This window comes from Venturia canescens, chromosome 6 (genome assembly GCF_019457755.1).
Source record: "Venturia canescens isolate UGA chromosome 6, ASM1945775v1, whole genome shotgun sequence".
Taxonomy (NCBI): domain Eukaryota; kingdom Metazoa; phylum Arthropoda; class Insecta; order Hymenoptera; family Ichneumonidae; genus Venturia; species Venturia canescens.
Window position 1 is genome coordinate 5,133,738 of NC_057426.1, and position 23,476 is coordinate 5,157,213.

At 42.8% G+C, this 23,476-nt stretch overlaps 2 protein-coding genes across 2 annotated transcripts in view; one reads left to right on the forward strand and one right to left on the reverse strand.

Moving 5' to 3' along the window:
* hwt (heavyweight) overlaps nt 1-23,476 on the reverse strand; it is a 151,843-nt gene that overhangs the window by 53,773 nt on the left and 74,594 nt on the right. The window lies entirely within an intron of this gene.
* LOC122412112 (uncharacterized) lies at nt 4,894-5,993 on the forward strand. Its single transcript, XM_043421436.1, has 3 exons — nt 4,894-5,107; nt 5,350-5,572; nt 5,743-5,993. Exons 1-3 carry the CDS (start codon nt 5,003-5,005, stop codon nt 5,958-5,960), a joined length of 546 nt encoding a protein of 181 aa, XP_043277371.1. The 5' UTR covers nt 4,894-5,002; the 3' UTR covers nt 5,961-5,993.

Sequence of the window (23,476 nt, forward strand, 5' to 3'; positions counted from 1 at the left end):
CGTGGCTGCAGATAATGGAAATGTCCGGAGCGTCGAGCGAAAATGCGACACTGGCGTTGTCCGGCCAAGCGGAATCGCGCGTTTCCCCCCCTCCGGAAACCTGGCAAAAGTTTAATCGTTCCCGGAGAGCCTGTGTGACGAGGCAGATAAGAAGTTGGAAATGCAGGCCTCCGGTCTGTGCCCCCCTCCTCTTCCTCCGTTCTCGTCTCTCTTTTACTTTCCACTTGACTCTCGCAGTCAGCCGTCATAATGAACGGTCTGTTATGTGAATATTCAGACGACGCTGTAGACCCCATTTTCATACGAACTTGAGACGATTTTCGACATCGGGGGAAGATTTTTTATTCATTGATTACCAAACTCATTTATTGATTGGAATGAAACTCGTTCTCGATCGATGAAGTAGAACTGTTTTATTGGGTTTTGTACGAGCAGTTCACAGTAAATTGTGGTAAGTAAAATGGGAACGAAAGACTTCCAGAAAAAATCCAGAAACACTTGAATTTTTCGGGCGGAAACAAAATTATTGAAATTCTTGGAAGAACCACGTTCCCATTTTCTCAAATTTCTCATTTCTACAACGAGAAAATGGATTCGTTTTGTATATATATGTTATTTTTCAAGAATTTTCAAAGTATTTAACCGCACTGATTACAAACAGCATAGTATTTTTTGAATTTTTCTATTTTTTGTCACTTGAATTCTAAACAGCTTTATGTAGATAGCAAAAAGTGATGCACGTGAGAACTATATTTCAATTTGGCTTCAAGTCATCAAGTCAGACTAGCACTTACTGATGAGTGGAAATGCATTGTAAATCACAAATTTTGACCTTACTGCCCGAGCATACTTTACAATATAAAAAATTCAAGTGACTGAAAACATTTTTAACTATGTTTAAAGAGAAAAATACTCTTGAGTTTTTTGAATAAAAGGTATTGGGCTTTTTACTATGGTGGATAGAACAATTCTTATTACAGCTCTTTGAATTAATGCTGTAATCCAGTACTCTGAGAAAAAAAAATGATTCATTCAATAGCAATTGATGTTATTGGAAGATTTTTCTTTGCATAACTGCAATGTTTTCGGATAGAATGAATCTGCAGTTTGATCCAAAACTATTTTATTCGTTTAATTATTTTATTTTATTTTATTCTTTTATTAAAAATATTAATGAATGAACCAATTGAAACGAGGCTCAAATCTGCCTAGTATTTAAGGATTTTTTTCTAATCACTGAGCATTGGAATGCCATTTGAACGAAGGATTTGGCTGTGAATAAACGTGTAAGGTATCCTTAATGATCCAGTTAAAAATGTTTGCAACGTAATGAGCGTTTGGATCAGAAGCGAATACTTGTCAGGTAATTGAAAGCCCAGAAGCACCGGAAAACGAAAGCTCGTCCTTATACATAGCAATTGTTTCCTCAAGTCCTTATGTAACTACGCAATCGGCCAAGAGATCCATTTGAATAATAGACCCAAGGCAGTGCTATATATTCGACTGCCTAAATTCCACGATCTGACAAAGGGGTCGAAGAGCTAGACGGCAGTAACAATTAAGGGTACAATCACGCGGTCTGCCCTATTATCCGAGGTTGGGGGATGCGATATTCCCCGGCTGAAGCACCACCTGCTAGTCACTATGGCATATCAATCCCTCTCTCGGGCTGCTTCCATTGATGCCCATACACCTACTCAGGCCTATCTAATACTCGTCGTAATCTCATGGCCTCGGGCTTCGCTGTCTTCCGGAAACGTGAGGAAAACTTCTCGCTAGACTATCACAAACACTCCTCTGACCCTTAATTAATTCACTTTGCGGACCGTAGCCAAGCGGCTATGAGGGTTTTGTCATCTATACGCGCATACCCAAGGATCTCATGTTTATAACTTTCTTCGTTCCTCTTTCCTCTCCCTGAAAGCCTGATCATTTCAATCATCCAGAAAGATTCTGTTCGGTCAATCTTCCACAAAGATTCAAATCGACGTTGGAGCACGCCGTGAAAATTCATCGTATCCAAACCGTTTTTCATACAAAACTCGAATCGTCGAACTGCCAAATCCTGCGAAAGTCATCCAACAATTGGGATCTTGGTACTCCACAAGATCCGGGAGCATTTTTTCCAAAGAGAACAAAAAACAGGAAATAACAATTACCTGAAAGTCAAAAATCATTCAAAAAATATTGAGTTTTTCCTGATTATTTTGAAGGTACTGTGTCAATATAACCTAACGTCAAAATAATAACATTGGTAAAAATAACATAGTGTCACATGCTCGATCGCGCGTCTTTTCGGAATACTTTTGATGTGTGCGCGGAATCGTTGGGTGGGTTCGGAACACTTTACCGAACCGCGGTTTCCCCCACACCCTTATTACGTGTTGTTATTGCTCGTTGTTATTATTGTTTTCCGTTATTTTTCTTCCATGTCATTTATTCTGTGTGTTATTTTTCTTCTATGGTATTATTCTTGTGTGTTATTTTTGTATGTTTTTTGCCTCGAGTTATTTTGACGTTATGTGATATCGACGTGTCACCATTTCGAAAATACGTTGGTCTCGATCCTCCTCCGCGCGAGACTGAATTCCCACTTTTTTTTTCATCCCCACACAAACAGATCTCTCGATCGAATGTACTAATAAAGAGAATCCGACGTGTTACAATCATGATCACGAAATGCTGTATCCCAGAACGGGTTAATCATCTCGTTTAACACGCTGACATCACAAAGGGATGAGTACGTTTACAGGGAGTGTAATAACCAACAACGACGCGCTGGAATACTACCAGCGATGCGGGAATGAAAGCAGGACGAGCCGTGAAGGAATTTGATCAACGCAGTGGCAGAGAACTCTAAACCAGATCGATATGCCTGCATGATGCGTCTACCTTATGAATTTATGTATAGCTAAGTGCGCATATGGGAGTGTGACGGAGAATTTTGATACCTGCAAAGGGACGTGGCACCGGCAGGCTTCCCATATTGTGTGGATAACCTACGACAGAACTGTACTGCGTGTAACGTACGTTCTGTTTCGTCTAATGTCTCGTGATGTATGAATTTAATTAAGTAATTATACAGAGCCGGTGCGCGTTCATTAATCACCAAGAGGATCGCGGCGGGGTCGCTTCAGTTTTCCTCGTCTCTGACTCTGCTCTAATCTCTCTCTATCTCCCTCGCGTTGATTCATGTGTATATAACTTATGGAATCTCTTACACCTCGTTGGCACTAGTTTCAGGTTTCCTTCGTGATTTCATTCCATAGAGGCAACGAGGGTCCTCTGACTGCTCTACAAATCTTGAGCCCGATTATAACTCGATTTCTATTCATTACCGGAGATATCCTCAGCTTTTATAAATCCTCGCGTGGACCTAGGGCTTATCGTTACGGAAATTCACTCGCTGTAAACGACTCGAGGAACTTTGGGATCGATGACTCACAGCAACTCAGTTTCTGTCGAGTCGTTGCGTACGGGCAAATGGGAGGGAGTGATGGGAAAACGAGGCGAGGACAAATATCATTCGAGAGGTCGAAGTCTGGGACTCTGGGACTGTGCCAGATTCATCGAGACACTCTGGCCACACGATCGATAGAAAAACGGCTCGACACACCGACGGTCATTCTTAATTGGGCTCTGCGTCGCAGATGGCCAATTCTGTGGCCACCTCGCTTCCGATAAGCTACCTACGGAATAATCGAATTCTTATCTCCGACGCCAAATCGGCGACGGTGATGAATTCACTTCTGGATGGAGGGGAACTCGGAACTGGAGAGCGCTCAAATCATGTTTTCGACTGTGTTGTGTCCCCGTTCGGGAAATTTCGTGACGTATTTGTCGATTATACGAAAACACGATCTCCAGTGAAAATTGGAACTGTGGAGCAACGGAAGACAAACAGGAAGGGAGATTAGATAACTATCGTTCTTCGCTCAAACGGCTCATCTCGGAGCGTGCTACAGGCTTGTACACGAGTGCCAATAAATGTAATCATTGTCTCACTAAAATCTTTTGTAGCTCCCTCGTCTACGCAAATGGTCTATGAATTCATGCCGGCTGAGCGCATGAGCAACTCGAATGGGATGCTGATGAAATGATGCTGTGAATGTCGCGTTAAAAAGACGAGCTTTCTTGTCAACGATTAAGAAACTCTCGAAGATTCTGGTACAAGATAAAGACACAGAAATTGTATCGTTTCACATTGCTTTAATGGTGAGTTTTTGACGTCGAAATAAAGGCACAAAGACCAACTCGATGAAGAAAATTGTTAAAAATTGTCAATTAATTCCTTCGATGGCATTAGCGTCAGATCAATTTGGGCATTTTGGTACGCCATTTTGAATTTCTGCATTTTGAGTGCAGATTCGTAATCAGCAAAAACTCCATTCTACGAATTTTCGTGGAAATCTGAAAAACTTTTTTTCAGCCTTTTGAGCACTTTACGTGAAAAATATACAAACGCTGTACAAACTCTCAATTATATATAATCAAAGTCGAATCATGTGATTCAGAGCACGTTTCGATGTCGTAGAACAGAGTATACCGCCTTTCATAACGTTGTTTCTTCCTTTCCCATCGGTCAATGCTCTTGAGGAAAAAAAAATACATTAGAATTGATTTATCTTTTCAGAGCTGCAATGGGTCTGACGTTCTAAACTTACGCATTCACGATCTCCTGACAAAAATTAACTGTAATCAGCGCGAGTTTTCTTTTCACTCGATAAATTTTCTAACGATGGCTCAAGGTCAAAAGTACGCCATAGATATGTCAATCTCTATTTATATTTTTCTCCATTTCTCTATCTCTCCCCTCGGTTCTTTATTCGTTGGCCCACCGAATTCGTGGCCCCGAATGTCTCGTCAGTCATCCTTGGGCCTTTGACGCTCTCTCACAGCAGAACTCGGTCACTAGAATTTTTCGACTTTCATCAATTGCACGAAAAGTTATTTATCGTCAAACGTTCAATCGTTGTCCTGCTTTATAACTACGACAAATACGATGAATAAATTCGGTGGTTTTCTAATAACGATGCTATTCGTGTTTTGCACTTGCATGGCAGATTGTCCCCCGAGGAACGTGACTGTGGATTTGGATTCGGAGAAGGTGACGTATCGGAACAATTTTTTTTCCATCGACATGCACTTCAGAGCTCTGACAGTATTCGGATCGTGATCATCAAAACTTGTACAATTATCGAGTCTGATTATCTCAATATTTGAATAATTGATGCATTCAGCCTGGAATTATGACATTTTTGGTGTCCAGACCTTTGTCATTAATTGTTCTTCCCACAAATCGATGTTGAGGAAATCGACAGACAACAATTCATTTTTTTCTTTCGACAGTTTTCAGGCGAATGGTTCGTCGTCTCTGCTACGTCCCCTCGTGGTAAAACTTTGAGTAAATGTGGACGCTTTTTCGTAAATCCAACGTCCTCTGATGCATTAGCGATGAATTACACGGCTCGCGCGGCCCATCAAAAGAGCCACACAACTTTCGTCGTTAATGTTACTCTCGATGATGATCTAACTGGAGTTTGGAGGGTGCAAGGCTCAGATATGATACTCGGTCAGTTTTATCCCATTTTTGCTATTCTGTAGCTTTCCATTTTTTGATATTCCTTTTCAACCTGATCAAACGCCGTAGCAGTATTTCGGAGAATACATTTTGCATTGATTATTTTTTGTTTAAATGTTTCGTTGTTTCCTCATCTCACTTTCATCGATCTCATTTTTCAGGCTCCTACAAACACCGAGTCATCGATGTCGACTACAGTTCACACTGTGTAATGATAGTTTGCAGAGGTGACGAGGGGGATTCATCTATTCGCGATTTTCTGATGATATGGTCACGCGAAAAAACACTCTCTCCCACAATGCTGACTATCTTGAAGGATCAAGTCGAATCTTACATCGATAAAAACGAAATTCGCGACGTCGATCATAGTGATTGTTAACCACCAATTCATTCTGCTCGATAATCGATAGTGACGGTGAAAATGTTCATCGAACTTTATACATCGATTTGTACATGAATTTCGAACAATAAAATCAAAGCTGCTAATTTCATTTTCTCACATAAAATATTTGGTGTGTTTATCTGGACATTGCTATTCGCCGGAAATCATTGACAAAAAAGATTGCTCGATTTTAGGAACTTCATTTCATTAAGATCGTTCGACTGAAGTCACTTTCTCTGTTCGAGAATAACCGAAGTAATATTTTGCAAAAAATGGCGACACGAGCTCACTGGAAGTAAATAGAACCGAATTTTCACGTGGTAAAGTCCACCAATACACTGCGTTCAAAATCCTTATTGATAAGAGGATGAGTGAATTTTGGAGGAGGGAAAAACTTTCGTAGCTTCGGTGCGTTCGAAATCTTTTATACCCAATAAGAAAAAGATATTGAGGGAGCTCCAAAATCGTTAAGGGCACGAGACTAATCCCGTCAAAGAAATAGGAAGAGTCTTTTTCCGCGGCGTTACAGTTTTATAACGTCGGTGTGGTACATCATTGCTTTACATGGAAAGCTTTCCAACGAAATTCCCATTCGGTTTTCTCCTTAAGATGTTCCTTATAAAAAAAAAACGAAAAAAGAAACGTTCCGCGTATGACGACTGACGGATTTAAATGGTATTCGGAATCGCATGCAAGGCTCGAAAAGAAAATGGTACGGAAAAACCGAAACAATCAGCACCCGGCATCTAAGTTGCAGAAATTCGACGAAAGCAGAAAGATTTTTATCACGATGATGAGCGAGTCCACGAGGACGTTCATGCATCTCCCGATCTTTTCGGGACAATCGGACGCATCGGTTTGTTAATGAAATTTCAAGCAATTTCCGGAAATCAAAGGATCTCGGAATCAATCGGAATCAATGGAAAATCAACACGTTAATGATGTCTCTATGACGTCATTGTTGTTCATGATCCGCAGAGCATGTAACCAAACTTCGCGATACTGTCACGAGCGTATCTCTGCTTCGGCTGATAAGGACGAAATTGTATGCGTTGAAGAGTCTCCCATAGCTCGACGTATACGTGCGTACATGTCTTGTATATACGTACGAAGCTTTCAGGAGTTGGGATCTATAGTATATAATTCGCCATTGAGGGGTTCCGTACTTTCCCCTCGACAAGGACGTTCTCCCATGGGATTACATCCCCTGGGCTACATTTACATACAATGTCTCGTTTTTATTCTTCTCTTTGCCATAAATCGCCAACTTACCAGCAGAAGGACCGAACTGTTGGTTGTTTCAGTCACTAAACCATACGAATAACGATCTTTTTTCGCCAGGGGTCTTAATATATATATATAGAGTGAAAATAAACGAGAGGCAGAGCAGGAGCACCGGGTAGACGGAAGTGCAGGGGTGTTTCTGGGGAGTAGGAGAAAAGAATTCAATAAAAGGCGAGAACCATCCATTGTCTCAAGACTCTCTATCTCCGTCGCACTCCGAGCGTGAGGCCGACGCGAGAATCGCATTCAAAAAACGGATATTTTGTCAGCGGATGAAGAAAAAGGAGGGAGGAAAGAGAAAGCTTCGAAATCGGAAGCTTTGCACAGGCACGACGAAATCATTTTCTGCACCCATTTTGAAACGCCCTCTCTTACATTGATCAAAGTCAATTGGCGTTGAGCACCGATAACGAGACGCAGCATCCCCAGTGAGTCGGTGCGAATCCGTGTTGATTTTCCTCAATCCGATATTCACCGACTCTCGCTTATTGACGGTGCGATAAATCATTGTTATTATTGTCTCCTCGATTCGAGACTCGTGGAATCGCTTTGTCGCTTGCGTTTCCTCCCTTTCGACGCAGCAGGCTACAAATCCCATGTTTTCTTTGAGAGCTTCATCTGTTTTCGTACATACTTAAACTCGACTCGATAATGGATCCGGCGACTGCGGATGCTACGCGATACTGATTTCATTAAACCCTTTTTAGCCATTTGCCATCCAGGCCTCCGCCAGGGGCCGCACCGAGTAACTCGAAACTTCATCTCGCACTACCCCGTTTTATGACTCCTGGGACGCAGCGCGGACAGTTTCCGGTTATTCAATTATTCCATGCTTTTTTCTCGGTTTCGTAACACAATGCCTCGTCGGTTTTCGCCGCGGTCTCGTTCAATCTGCATCACGGGCGAGCACTTTTTTCATTTTTTGTCACATGAGAACTTGGAGTTCGAGTACCCGAAGAGACGAATGTGCGTAGAAAATTATCGCGCGCTCCCACAGTTTTGTCACTCGCCGAGTAATTTCAGCGACAACTGTATAATTTTTCGTTTAAAGTTACCGAAAAATGACAATTTTCTCAAATCCTCGACGCTCCGATTTCTCGAAGGAAAAGTACAAAATATAGAAAAAAAAACGGAAATTGTGTCAACAAACTCAACATATAATTCGCTGATTTCACATCGTCAACCGCGGATAATTGACACACCACTGTGGCAGCGAATAAACCCTTCGAAGTAAAACGAATTCGAGATTCTTTAGTTTCATCGTGCAATGAATGAATCAACATTTTTTCCCCGTTGAAATTTCAGTTCGATCACTGAGTCAACATGGCTGCGGAGCGAAGTGAAATTATATTTCAACTTCGATTTCTATGAGTCGTAAATGGAAGTAAAAACACAAAAGATATCGAATAAAAATGTGGAATCCCGATGTGATATTTTTAGTACCCTATTCATTGACGACGTACCATAGAAAAATGAATCGACCGAACGAACAAAGCGTTGGATACTGAAACGCGAAACAAAGTAAATGCATATGCAAACGTGTATATATGGGAGAAGCAAAAACGCTTTGACGTAAGCAGCGAATCACTCGGAATTTATCAATGACAACACGCAATGTCGGAGTCGAGGGTTTAGGAAAAATAGCACGACGCTCAAGACAGTGGAGAAGGGACAAGGGAAGATTAGAGCGCGCGTGCGGAGTGCAAGGCCCGGAAGTAAATCAGAAGGGACAAAAAGTGCGTGAGAATAAAAAGGGGAGAGGAGGAGAGGGAAAGTATATAGAGATAAATGGCGGAGAGAGGCCATTAGATAAAAGCGAGCAGCTGAACCTCAGTCGCCTTATCCAGAGGTCGCGAGAGTCCCGGAGAGCCGCGAGAGGTAAGCCGCAAAATAAAACCGTCCGCACGAGCATGCCTCGCGCGTCTTAAGGGAGCAACGGAGCATCGCAAGTTCGTGACGGAAAGTAACGAAGGGAGCGAGAGAAAAAGGACGAGCGATGAAGCAAGGAAAGGGAGAAAAAATGACGCGGTTCGCTCTTGCCCGGAACCACTGAAAGCGAACGAGTCCGAAGGAGACTCGAGAATGAGAAAAAATAGAAGGAAGCATGAAAACATTCGTCGGGTACGGATGGTTTCGCCGAGCTTAAGTCCCATAAGTAAGAGGGTAGTCCGATCGCCTTAAGCCACAGGCGGCCTCGCCAGTACACCAGTTCAGAAGATACAAATTGCCGGTTCGAGTTACTCCTCACTCTCGAGACCTCTGCTCCTTTCTCCACGATCATCGCGAGCACTCGGACGTAAAAGGGCGCGACTCGCATCAAGCTTCGGCTCTGAGTGAGACTGAGTCCGCCGTTCTGCAGACCAGCACGTACGATTTTCTCTTTTCAACGTTCGCAGGAAATGTCACGTGCAGTACAGCGAGATGCATGCGATGATTTTTCTTCACATTTCGCGCTCGCTTCCTTTATCTTTTGGCACTTTTCCATGTCGAGCGACGGAGTCGTCGAAACGTGCACTCGTAATGCCTCACTCCATATCTCGTCGCATCTTCCGATTTATTGCCACGTTTATAAACTCATTCGAAAGAGCAATTTTTTTTCTCGGAGTCCCTGAATCTTATGTGAGTGGGGGAACAACGCTGTGGGTTCCAATGAACCTCGAGGCAATCGAACCTCGACGATTTCCCAATGCACTAATCTCGAAATTGTATAAATTTGATTACAGTATCGTGGAGAATCGAATTTGTTGCGAAAACGAATGAGACATTTTACATTCCGTTTATTCGACGACTCGCAAGGATCAGAAAACACACGCAGGAGGTTCGTGACTGTGAAATATTCTGCGGATCTAACGAGAGAGACGCGAGGCTTGAATACCTCTGTGAATATTACGCACTTGGGTGTATTCGTGTGCATGCGGTCACGCAGGTTATTTTTCTGCTCTCACGCAAATTCTCCGTGGGCCGTAAGATCTGCGTCGTCGCTCGCCACACTTTATGTTCCCAATTTGCTCACGTTCGCTGTCGAGCCTCGCTCGATCCATAAAACTGCACCTTGATAAGTTTTGGACGCTATCATTGCACGGGCTCGACCATAATGTTACCAGGGAGTTTTGTTTCCACAGGCGCGTTAAGGAGATAAAAAGAATGAGAAGTTAAGGCAGCGCGTGTGTCGCGATTGTGCTTGGAGGTTTGTTTTTTTTGTGGGGGAGCGTGCCAACTCGATAAATCGTGTCTGGCTTTAATTTTCTTTTGGAATAGGAATCGTCTCATTGCCAAATTTGATTTTTTCGTCGTTCCTTGACTCTCGTTTGCAGGAAAATAATCGGTGCGGAAAAAGAGCCGAATTGTGGCAGGGGGCATTCTCGATTCGTTTGTCTTCCACAATCCTTTGTGCATTTTACTGACCGGTGCGATTTCATTGGACGGATATTGGACGAAATAATTTCTTCGCGCTTGAAGGCTGTTAGATTTTTATTCCGGGGGGTATTCTGCGAGGCGAAATTTCGGAGCACGCGTCTACGAATTCTTTGCACATTCACGTGTGTGGCCATGGAAATTAACGTTTCTGGAGATAACAATGGCCCCGAGTCCACGCACAGTTGCTCGTTGATATTTTTCATTTGCGCGGCACGCTGACGCCTTTGTTCTCCTCGCCTCTGGACATTTTGTTCCGGCCAGTTGGTGGTAGGCATCCGCGCTGGAAGAGGAATAAAAGCGGCCGAGAATCCGCCGCACTCGCACAAACCCACACGCATCCACAAATTTTCTGTCTTAATTTTTCGTTCGTACTAAAAATTGTCGAGTTGAAATCCACGCCACATCGGCCTCTGTCCGGTGCATCCTTTTGTACCGCCCCAGACAAAGAAGATAACAGAAATTATACGTGATCTCTTCCCGGAGGAATAAAAATCGAGGACTACGATTCTGCTGTGAGAGGAACAGAGAGAACGACGCGGAACTCAATTCCAAAGAGTACTCGTGCACGGCTCACGAATATTTGACCTTCCTAAGAAAACCTTCCACCAATAAAATTGGTTGCGAATTAGAAACCAAATCGGCCAACACAAGTAAATTCGAAAGCAGAGCAACATTTTGTACGAGTTATTTCATCAATTTATTGCTGAATCATTTCTTCAAATTTTCCCATCTTATCGAACGAAATGCCGAGAAAAATCGAAGAGAAATTGAAAAGCAGAAACGCAGTATTTCCAACCTTTTTTCTTTAAAATAAAAATATCTTTGAAATTGGATGCTCCGGGATGCTCGTTTGACTTGCTGCAGTAGAATAACGATGATTAGTAAACAGACGGGGAGTAGATTCTGCCGCTGTCAAAGCTTCTCAGACAGACGTATTTTATCTGTCGCGTTTTGTTTACTGGGCTAAGATAAATGGAAAAACTTCGAGCCGAGAGTCCGAGAGAATCATCTAATCGGAAAGTCCACAAACAGTCGGACGTGGTGTCCCCAAACTTAAATTCACGAATGAGTATAAAAATATATACGTACACGGAGAAGGGACGAGAAATCCGAAAGTGTTTCTACCGGATGTGGTCGGTGGCCGAACGAGAAGAGTTAGGAAAGATAGAAGTGAGAATGGGACGAAGGTAAAGGGCGAGAGAGAGAGCTGAGAAGGATGCAAGAAGTTTGGAAGATAATTGGCCTTGGAATTAACGGGACCATTCCAACGACGAGACTGCGTGTGCGGTGAACCGACAAAAGGCCGGTTACTCCTTCGTCTCCCTGCCACAGAGAAGCATCCTTGACGTTACAGTGACAAGGAAATAGGTCTCCAATACCACGAGTATGTGAGGACCGAAAAGCACACTCGACATGCACGCAGCTCCACGCGGAAGTTCCGGGAACGACGGGAATGGAAATAGACACGCACCGAGTAAATGGCTTACCGAATTACTCAGAGATGCTGAGGAAGATTGGATTTGACTCTCGAAAGGATTTTGCCTCGACCACACTCGATGAGGCTTCGCTAATGAGATAGAGAAAAGGTGAAGCCTGAAGTAGAAGTAGAGTTTGTGCAGAACACTCTTTCCATCTTTCGATGAAAATTTTCTCCCTTCCGCACAGACTTTCTTTCTCGAAGCTTCGTATCCACGAAACAGAGCAGAGTGCACACGGTCCTCATCGAGATCAATAACGCTCCTTCTTACCTTTGTTTCTTTCCCTTTCATTTTTTCCCGAATGGATGAAACGCAGCAGACAAATTTAGAGCGAAAAAATAAAAGCTCGATCGGAAAGAGCACCGAGAAAACCGTCTCGTCGACGCTTTTTCATTTCTTTGCTTTCGCAAGGCGAGCGAGCGTTCCTCGAAAATAGGGGAGATTTCAACAAGAGCGCATACCTTCGGCAAATATTCCACAAATTGTTCGTAAATATCGCTTGTATTAGATCCGTCCTCGATCCTCTCGGCATAACTCGAATATAAGGGATGAAAATTCGAGGGTCGTAAACTTCTTAGTCAGCTTTCTCCTTCGCATTTTCTCTTTGGAATATCGAGGTGGAAGCAAGTTTTTTTTATCCAAATACGTAACTGCCTTCAAAATCTTTCTATTGAGTTCTGTCCGCGTGAAAATAAAGTTGACAAATGTTCGAACCTCCAGAACAGAATATTTTTTCCAAATTTACATCGATACGAGAAAGTTTTGAAACTTTCTCGTATCGATTCCCTCACTAATTACGGTTCACTAACTAAATTTATGCTTCATTCAGCGATAACTCTTTTCCCTTGGTCGTGGCGCATAACTTTGTTGAAGTGCGTGCACCGCATCTATCGATCTGTCATAGCTGCTGTTTGACTAAACATCAGAATCAGTTTGAGCGCTTTTCCAGTTCATCGCGGGTTCGTCCGATTGTGTGGTATTTCCCAACGTGAAGCTTCGTGTGAAAGGGAACTTACGCGGAGGGAGGATTGCTCTCGACGATTTATCCAGGAACGCCTAGCCAAATCGTTGATGAACCCCGCGTGACGGTTCCCCCCTGATCCCTCCGGTCCCACGTGTTTGCCTGTGCACGCTCATTTGCCTGTGTGGGTGCAAACCGGGCATTGGCTAACGGTACACGCGTTAAATTGTACAACGTCAACGCTTCCTGCTGCAAAAAATGCCACGTTTCGCTTCATTGCTCTCTCGTTAGCTGGAGCATTCAAAACCTCCCACACACTCGTGTAATTGACTTTACGTAGCGGAGCTATTTTTTGTGGTTGAAAAGCTTTATCAGCTTCTCTGTACTCTTTCATAATCCAGATCTGGAAGGATTTATGGGGGATTCACTTGACAAAAGTCATCTGAAGGATGACTTTTTTCAATTCGTGGCGAGAAACGTGACAAAAGAGCGTATGGATTGTTTACCGAACATGAAAACCGAAACTGATAACTAAGAAACTGCATTGAAAATTAATGAATTTCATTGCAACGAGTTTCGGGGAGGATGAAAGTAACGTGAACAAATCTCTCATCGACTCAGGTTGGATGCCGAGGAGGTGCAACCAATGCCAAAATGTGGAACTTGAAAAGCCAAAACAACATAAAACCACAACATAAACATAAAAAAAAACATAAAATTAAAACAACATAAAAAAAACCAAAAATAAATAAACGAATACAAACAACGTCAGCTGATTTAAGCCCGTTGCGATTGAAGACAACCGTTGTATGGCCCCGCGTGGACTACTCACGGTGGTTGCCATGGATCGTAACCGGTTTACGTCAAGCGTTTCTAATCTAAGCCGGTTACAACCCATAGTCGCATCTCATACGGTATTCCAAATAGCCCTGGAACGTTGGCAGCGAAAATGTATTCGTCAACAATCATTTTCATCTTCCTCTCGAATCTAAGGATCTTGCAAAGCAAATGTTAAATATTCTATGGGGATTGTATGTGTGGATGGATAAATAGCAATAATTTGCATATCTACGTCAGGGTTCGGACGTCGGAACAATTTACGAGAATGGCAGTGAAGCAAATTCTATTATGGCCTCGTCCATGAATATTGATCGAGAGTTTTGTGGCGTGAGAACTCAAAGGGGTTGCTGATGATGCTGCCTGTCAGGAAAGTCGACGAACACGATACACGCGTGAGATTCAAACTACTTTTGGCCAGCTACCGCGGACATCCCTTAATGAATGGAGACTCTCGTGTCACCACAGTAATCGCACAGCTCAGTTATGAGTTTAGTGATAAAACTTGCGCAGCTTTGAGTATACGACGAACTGTCATGAAAATTCGTGCACCGTAACGCTCAGCTGTCGCTTGTCACTTTTTTTTCTTTGATCATTGGACTCCAACGTTGCAAACTTCAGCGTCATTAAAAGCATAAAGTTTTGCATAGTTTCGAGTATCGCTATGAATTTTCTTTCAACGGTGCCGCAATCATAAATCTTTCCAAAGCTCTAAATTTCGTTCCAATTCGTACGGCGAAGATCAAAGTCAACGCGTCCGTCCAAAAGACCGTGTTACCGAAACGTTTTACTGAACGTACTTTGAGCCGTGTATCGATGCTCGCGCGCCGAATGTTCCACAGTATCGAATAATGAACAAACGGAGACAGAGACGGAGACAGAGAGCCAAGCGGACGGGCTGGGGAAGAGCGGGAAGTGGAAACAACGAGTGTTTCAAAGGGCATCACAGTCTCTACACCGTAATTGCATTTAAATCCAACGCTAACTTCTAAGTGGCAAGTTTTGGTCTGCCGTCGACGTTCATTTGGTACAATTCAATCAGCGATTTTTTTATCACGATAAACTCATACTGGGAAGATCGCGCGAGGGGAAGGACACTGAAACGGGGGCGAAAAAAAGAGAGGAAAAAATCACAAACGTAGAAAAACACTGGAATCAGGGAGCCAGCGAGGAAACTTTCTGTGTAGATCTGCTCCTGCAGCAAAGCTTTTTATCAGCGGTGCCGCGGTATAAAAAACTTTAGCGACCATTCGTAATAGCTCGATCCGATTGAGGAAACGACAAAAAGTGAAATTTGCCTCTAGAGTCAAATGGCTTCTGCTCGGGCTTTCGTAACGAAGAATTTTTCAATTCGTTCGAGCAATCAAAGCTCTTAGTTACTAAAAACAGATGATTAAGGGTAAATAAGGCCGACGGATAGTGATTTAGGGAACGTATTTCAGCTTGGCGTGTCCGCCGGTTCGCGTGCTGAGCTGCACGCATGCTGCTTTTGCGTGGATAGCGCGCGTGGGCTTACGACGGTATATCACGCGTCTGTTATCCACAAAAAGTAGCATCGTTTGCAAGAGGCTTCGTTATCACAAATTGTGAACTTGGCATGCTCGTGGGGCCGTCGCAGCCCTGACATAGGTCGTGTTGTGTTTTTCGGCGTCCGTGAAATACGGCCATGTTGCGCTCCCGCGCGAGTGCGAGCTTTTCCACTGCGACCGCGCGCAGCCAAAAATATGGTGTCTGCACGGGCGAGTGTGGCCGTGCGTTGGGCCGAGTGCGTGTTTGTCCAACGGCGCTCAAAATTCAACATTTTTATAGAAAATTGAAAAAGGCCGCTCGCAGAGTAGTCGTGAGCGAGTGACTCAGCGACATTTTTTGCTGTCCCACAAATTTGGATCGCTGTCACCCAAAGACGCAGCGAATGGCGACCTAAATTGAGCAACAAAGTCGATTTGTAATGCTCTGAACTTCTATAAATATCGATACAAAAGATGCACAATTTTTTTTTATAGAAATGCCAACTATTGGAACGCGCGCGTGTGTGTGTGTTTCTGTACAGACTTCGATCGAGTGTCCCCGTAAAACGACGCCATTTCCATCATTACCTTTTTTTCAATAAAAAAAACAATTGCACGTGTAGATGTGGAAGCTGAAAAAGCACAATCAGCACATCCGGCGCTAAATGACTATTTCGGAGCAGGAAGGAAATTTCTCCACCGCTGCAGGCCTGTCAGTTGCAGGGATCGTTCCAGCGTTTTGCCAATGAGTCACTCTCGTCACAAGCTACTGCTTCGCATTCGCTGGGACAGACTTCAATATTAACTTTGAAAATATTCAGGATAATAACGACAGTAATAATCACGGTGATGATGTTATCGATTTTCATTACGAATTCGAGCCCTGCGTGCCCACACATCATTAACACCGCTCGTTAAAATAGATCCCCAAAAGAATTTTAATTATACATGGCATGTTCTAAGCCTAACCATTTTCGTGATGAACAAAATCTGCACTGACGATGAGAAGAAAAAAATGGCTGCAACATCTTCAAAACGTTAAGTTAGTGATTTTTTGTTCGAATGTTATATCATTCTGTTAACTGAGTTGAAGGTTTTCTTATCACAATAACACAGTCTGTGGGGACGTTAGAGTAATCAAAATATCGTCACATAACCCTTAATTTTGTTAATCCAAATCACTATCGATTTGTATGATTATCTAAATACTTTGTCGTGCTGTATATGGGACTGAATATTTTAGCTAAATTGAACGTTTTTCAAGTGTTTCAACCACATATTTTTTTCTGAGTGTGATGATAGAGTGACTTTGAGAAATTTCAAATACCTAAATCTGTAATAAACTAACTTTTATTAAGAAAATTGTTGGTTTTATACAAACTTCGTGTAATCAGAGAGCTTGTATCCAGAAGAAAAAAGTGGAATTTGTCACGGTGAAAAGCATCAACATCGAGGGTGACGAGTCCTGTTGATGACAGGAACGAAGGGGAGAGTCAAGGAAATCACAGCCACCGGTGATTTCGACAGTTCGAACCACAGAAAGTTCACATCGACTTTTTTTCGCTGGACGTCCGGACGGCTTGGACCGCAAAAGATCTCAATGATTTTTTTTCCTGCGGATATTTTCTAATAATGAAAAATCAAATTGAAAGTTTGGAAGGAACACGCCATGACAGGGAGGGAAAAAAATATTTCTCGAGTGTTCGATCGAAGAAAACTCGTTCACTCGCTGCACAGACACTTTCGACCACGTGCAGAGAAAAATATGAGAGCCCTCATATATTAATAACATCGATAAATAAGAGCAATTTTCCTCTGTAAATTATAATCCCCACCGCGGGGTGGCCCAGCCAGGTTTTCGAGGGTTAAAGTGTACTTCATGCTTTTAGGCTTAAGTCGGAGTCTCTTTATCCAACTCCCTCTTTCCCTTCGCCAAACACCCATGCCAAGATCGAGAGAGTACATTTTCCAAACCGCAACATGACAAAGGACACGCCCGCGTGCGAGCTCGGCCAACAAAATTAATAGGATGCTTCGTGTAGCGTTTTATATACAAAAAAGTGGGGAAGCATTTTGAATAAATAATGCGTGACAGCATCTGTGAGCTAATGCATGTTTGACGTTCTAATTCTGATGCTCGCATGGGAGACAAAAAACGATATCAAAATGAGGGAATTACATTTTCTGTGGCAAAAAAAAAAAAGCAAAAAATCCTTCACACAATTTTCGTTCGACTACGCCTGTTTGGGGAAGAGAAAGGCAAATGGATTATTTCCATCGTGCTCGCAAGTCATTCCGGTGAGCATATTTTTCTCGACGACTCTTTGGTCCGCACATCAGCGGGAAAGCGGCGTTGCTCCCCGCCGAAGTTAACTTATTGTTTCTTAGTTTCTTCTCTTTCTGTCCTTAAAGTTGTCCCTCCGAGGTGGCATTAAATTTCGTCATTTTTTCACCATTGTCGTTAAATTGCATATTTCATTTACTTCGAAAATAAGAATTTATAAGGCGGCTGTATGCAGGGGCTGGCAATTCTCTCTTTTTTTTTAAATATCTCGAGAACTATTTCGCTGTTCTTGTGAGGTGGCGAAACGCGTTGAGAAATGTTCCTCCTTCAGCCGTTTTTCAAGGGTGAAAAAGTCTCGTCATCTTAAGAACGTTACGGGTTCGTTTTCTGAAGAAGAAAGACTGAGGCTCGAAGCGAGGTCCAGACACGCCAGAGAGCCATAGCCCAAGCGACTGTTCTGTCTCCTCGTTCTACTTGAAAAACTCTTTCCCCTTATTTTACCACTTTTCTACACTTTCTCGGGGTCCCTTTGTCCGGAATAGGCCTCGCAACTTCGCCGCTATACCATTTTCCTGAATTGGATTAGATTCTCCGACAAAAGTTACCGTTTTTCTGACCACATACTCAAAAGAGTGTGGACGAGAGAGAGGTATCAATAAAAACGGAAAAATGGCGCCGAGGGCAAACCTCGTGTGGCTGGATGTGCCACGGATAAAAACTCTCAGGCTAACCAACAGGGGGTTTCGCTTGTTCGCGTTCACCCTCGCGGACAACACCGTAAATCTAGACGAGAACCCTGTGGAGAGTCGACAACCCTCGCCCTGAACGTTTTATGGATAAGCTGAGAGCAGCCAGAACGGAGTGCAATTATAGCGGTGCGGCTACGCGGGAAAGATGAGAGACTATTGGATAGCGGATATAATGATTATTAAACTCACAAATCGACTCGCTTCATTCGAGGACTCTTTCGTTATATTAAAATTTCACTTCCACAACATTATTCACTGTCTCCCATCACCATGAAAACTCAAGTGTAACTGTAGCATCTCGGAGAATTCATGCATTTTTTAATGCGCCGCTAAAACGAAGCGAATTATCATTTTTTCGTCGTTCAAACGAAAAACATTTTTACGACAATTTCAGCAAAGGACCAGGCCCGTGTGGTAGGGTCCAGCATTTTAAGCAACTACTGAATCTTAGCGTCGAACCGTCGTGATTTCACAAACATTTTTCTGAATTGAAAAATCCAGCGCCCCGCCAATCTTTCTGACCAAGTACGGTCTCTTCGAGACGACATTTTTTCCGTGCTACGAATGCATGCGTGTGTTTTCTCAAAGTATATCGCCCACGTTATCTAATTGAAAAAATCGCATCGTGCGTGCGGTTTCCGGTACGTTGCACGTGGGGATGAATGCGGCGAGTTTTCAGGCCACGATGACCGCATGGATAAGGAACTCGGAGCTCAGGCGACTGATCCGGGACTCTTGATGAAAGATTTTATAAATAATCGTGAGAAAACCGTGTCTCCGTAGTAACCGAAGCTGTCTAATCTCTATCTGCGTGCTCTCCAACGCGCCTTCGCCATTGGAGAGCGGTAGGCAAAGTGACACTCGTGGCCACGAATAAGCGGAAGTCACTTGAAAACGGAAATGATTATCCGAGGGAGCACACGCTCGCATATTTTTTGAAAACGGTGATTTTCTTAGTGTCAAGATATACCAATATTTTGTAGCAAAATGAAACTGAATAGGGGCTTCGGAAATGGCCAGTTCGTGTGCTGGCTCTTGGCCGTGGACTGGCTTGCGCGTTTCAAGCTTCGATCGTTGAGCGAACATTTTTCGGGGTTTCTCATCCTAGTCGATAGAAGCCATGGAACAAGCCCATAGAAACTGGTAAAGATATAAAAAATTGAATAATAAACGAATTCTCGAAGTTCTGGGAACTAGCACGTTCCCTACCATCAATCATCGGTCCCAGCATTTTCCAGTTCCCTAAATATTCATCGAAGCTAAGCTTACACTGCGAGGGAAACCATAATTAAGATGGAAAGTGGGACTTGAGTGGGTGAGTTCCAGAAAAATGCTCCTCCAACTCGAAAACGATATTCCCTTTGATTGAGCCAAGCATCAACGTAACTACAGACAGTAAATATAGGTATGGACTCGATTTGGTCTGTGCAAGGAATTCCACGGCTGTTTCCACTCGGAATAATTAGACAACAGAGGTAGAATAATTAGCCGGCCGTTATATAAAGTGCGGCATTGAGCGAGATAAATTGATCGAAAAGTTACGAGAAGGAGAGAAAATGATGGAAAAAAGAGAGACGAGGAAGAAGCTGATTGAGAGATGGGGCAAGAGGTAATGTCAGAGGTCGTTACCTTAGAAATGATCGAGGGGTCAGGACGATTTTCGATAAGGTTGAAGAACCAAGGAAAGAGAGAGAGATGCAAGAGTTGAGACATTTTATAGGAAGTCACACAGTTACTAGGCCAGGAATCATGAAACCTAAAAATTGTGTTCGAATTTTTCGAAGGAGAAAATAGAAATTCAATTCGGAGAAAATGGCAAGACACTGGTTATCAATTTCTTACAATTCTTTTTTACTTTAACCGAATTTTCAAAAATGCGGATTTTATAAAAAATTGTATCTTCTGACCGACGTGAGATGAAAATCGGAAATTGTCGTGGCTACTGTTCCTGGGGGCTGTTATTTAGAGAAAAAGTTGGAGAAAAATGAAAATTCGTTGAGGGTTCAGCCCCTCGAAACGGCGCGAAACTTGTCGCATAATTGAATTTTTCTTTAATTATTATTACCACTGTAAAAGGTAAAACTGAAATACACTTTGAAAAATACGAGCTGGCAGAACGAACCTTTGAATGTGACGCTCCTACGAAAGAAAACAGAGCAGCTAATGACTCACCTGAAACAAAGAAAAATAGGCACACATTTAACGCGTCATAGTTTCAGTGGAGTATGCAAATATTCTACCATTAAGTATGTAAATTTTGAGACGCCTAATATTAATTAATCTCTCTAGGATTGTGACTAATGAGACCATTTGTCTGTATTTCCCATTTGGGAAATCTTTGCTCCTGCTTTTCTTTCCTAACTGCCAAGGGTAAGTGTGCCCGATACATGCGATATCTGTCAGGAGCTCCAGCATCAGTAAGATGTGCAGTGATGGTAGGGAGCGTGGCATCGAAACAAGAAAGATTCAAGATCGACTCACGTTCGAGAAATTTTTTCGTATATTCCATTTCGACCAATAAATTTCCACTGTTGCATCAAAAGCTCCCCAAGTCGGAAAAAATCTCATTTGAATCTATCAATTTCGCTGTATTCACGGCGAATGAAAGTCGGAAAAACAGAGCAATTGGAACAGCCTCGAAGACCGTTCGTAGCTCTCGCTAACTATGAGTCACGGTCCTCCTGGATTTTTCTGCGCGCATGGCAGGGCGCCGGAGACGTATCTGGCGTTGCGTATAGAGAGCAGGCATCCGACGAGCCAGTAGGGTTGGACTTTAATCTAACAGCCCCCGACTCACTTTGCATCGTGAGTTCTGGTGCTAAATATACATCTATTTATATCTATCTATGTATAAACATACGCGTATACGGATTAAGTCCGGAGTATACATGGCAGAGTCCAACGTACGTAAATGCGTATGAGAGAGTTGAGAGCGTGCTGTACTTCTTCTCGCCCTACTAGGCTTGTTCAAGCTCCGGCCACAAGGGGTGTGTTTCGTTGACTGCCCCAAGGGTAACATGACAGAGTGAGTTCTCTCCGTTCCGCCGCGCGATATGGAGAGACTCGCCGACTCTTTCTCTCACTTATTCCACCCTTTCTACTTCCCTTTTTATAGAAAACGAAAAATAAGAGGCTCAGTTGTTTTTCCCTGCGAAGCTGTCACGCGACTGAAGCTCAAGGTCGATTGGAATGAAAATTTTTCAAGTATCCCATGAAAATTCGAAGCTTCGAATTTTAGCTCGATCTCGATAATTCTATGAGGGAGAAAAATCGCCGAAGTGGTCGGCCTGTGGGGAGTTTTGTAGCCACTATATTAGTGACTGAATAATTTTCATTTTTTATTCGCCCAATGACGACAGCGGAGGCGTTGCATATGCATGAGGGGAACAACATTTTTCGCTGCTGGTCCGAGTTGTTATAGAATTACAACAGTCAGAACTTTCTAGAAATAAGGGCACAAAAAATTGTCATTTTTCCAACGCTTTCAACCTTTTCCATGGAGCCACATCGACTAAATGATTGAATTTACCGAATGAAATATTTGGTTACGGATTACGGTTACGAAGGGGAGCAACTTGATAAGTCGCTCCCCTTCGTACACAAGAAAAACAATGTGCAATGAATGGGAATCCGCAGTAATTATGTTTGAGTACAATATGCGTATGAATGGATGCACAATAGATGATCAAGTATTCGTGGCACGCGTCTGCTTTTACTCAACTGCACGTCACGAATTGGCCATCGTATAGGTAAATCAGCTCGAATATCATACAAGAGAGAGCAAGCGTGGATTGTACGAAAGTGAGGGTTGACAATATCCAGGAAAATAGAAATTTCGGTCACGTGGCTCGTAGGGATTGTAGAATGAACCGAGCTCGGTGTACTCTGTCGTGTCAACACCGAGATTCATCGATTTCTGTTGATAAATATTTGAGGAGAAAAGGAAACGCTGTAAGTGACGTTAGTACCCTCGGTTAGCCTTTGAAAAGTCTTTTCATTTATAAAATTTTAAAGTATGAACGGGAGCCCGGATGGTGTGTCCACATCCGGAAGGGCACGAAATCGTGCGTGCAGAAAGTAAAAGTTCCCTCAAAGAATTTGGATCTTGAACGAAACTCGGTCTGTGTAGTTTCACGAGATCGGGAGGGAGCTTCTTGTTATTTCCTCGTCGCGAGCTCTCACTGTTTTGAGAAATCATCAAAAAGAACTCTTGAAGGGTATCTTTGGACTGCACGGGTCCTCGGGACCCGACTAAAAAGCGTCGAATGTCAGAGGGGAACGCCAGATTGTGTCTCACTATCGAATTTCCCATGACAAAGTAAGGGACAGGCCGGATCAACGTGGAATGAGGGTTCGAAGAAACGAAGGCCGGAATTTCAGACGTAAAATCGAAAAGTTTCGATCCTTGATTGGAAGCATTAGGTTCCTCGTGTCCCAAATTTCTTTCAATCGGTTTCTATCCTTCCTGGACTAAGCTTCTTGTCTCTTGAAAAAAATTCTTATAAATCAGCTTCCTCGTATCATCCTGCCTACGACTTTAAGGGGTTTACCCTAATTAGAAGGGCAAAAAAAAAGACTATTTTCACGAATTTTTTTGACCGCGGTATAAATTATAAATATGGATATAAAAAGTGTTATACCCATAAAATGCACTCTTGAAACACACAAAAAAAATTTTTATGTTTATTTTACTCAGTTTTCGTTTTTTTACTCAGAAAAATGGGAGAGAAGACAGGTCCCAAAAAAAATGGGTGTTCGCTGTTGATAAAGTCTCTGGAATGGATGATCGGAGAAAAAAAAATAAAAATGGTTTTAGATTCAATATACTATTTTTCCAAAAACTACGAAAAAGCACGTTTTTCATCGATTTTTGTGAAAAAAAAGCTCCGCTCAAAATTTCAAAACGTGTGGTAAAATTTTGGTAAGAATCGGTTGAATAGTTTCGGAGATTTTATCAACGAGCCGCCGAAAAACGTAATTTTGAGAAAAACGCGT

What these genes read in the sequence shown, in the direction of transcription:
- LOC122412112 (XM_043421436.1), top strand. Translation starts at nt 5,003, where the DNA reads ATGAATAAATTCGGTGGTTTTCTAATAACGATGCTATTCGTGTTTTGC. An exon ending in TGGATTTGGATTCGGAGAAG is followed by an intron (nt 5,108 to 5,349) that starts GTGACGTATCGG and finishes TTCTTTCGACAG; the next exon opens with TTTTCAGGCGAATGGTTCGT. An exon ending in AGGCTCAGATATGATACTCG is followed by an intron (nt 5,573 to 5,742) that starts GTCAGTTTTATC and finishes CTCATTTTTCAG; the next exon opens with GCTCCTACAAACACCGAGTC.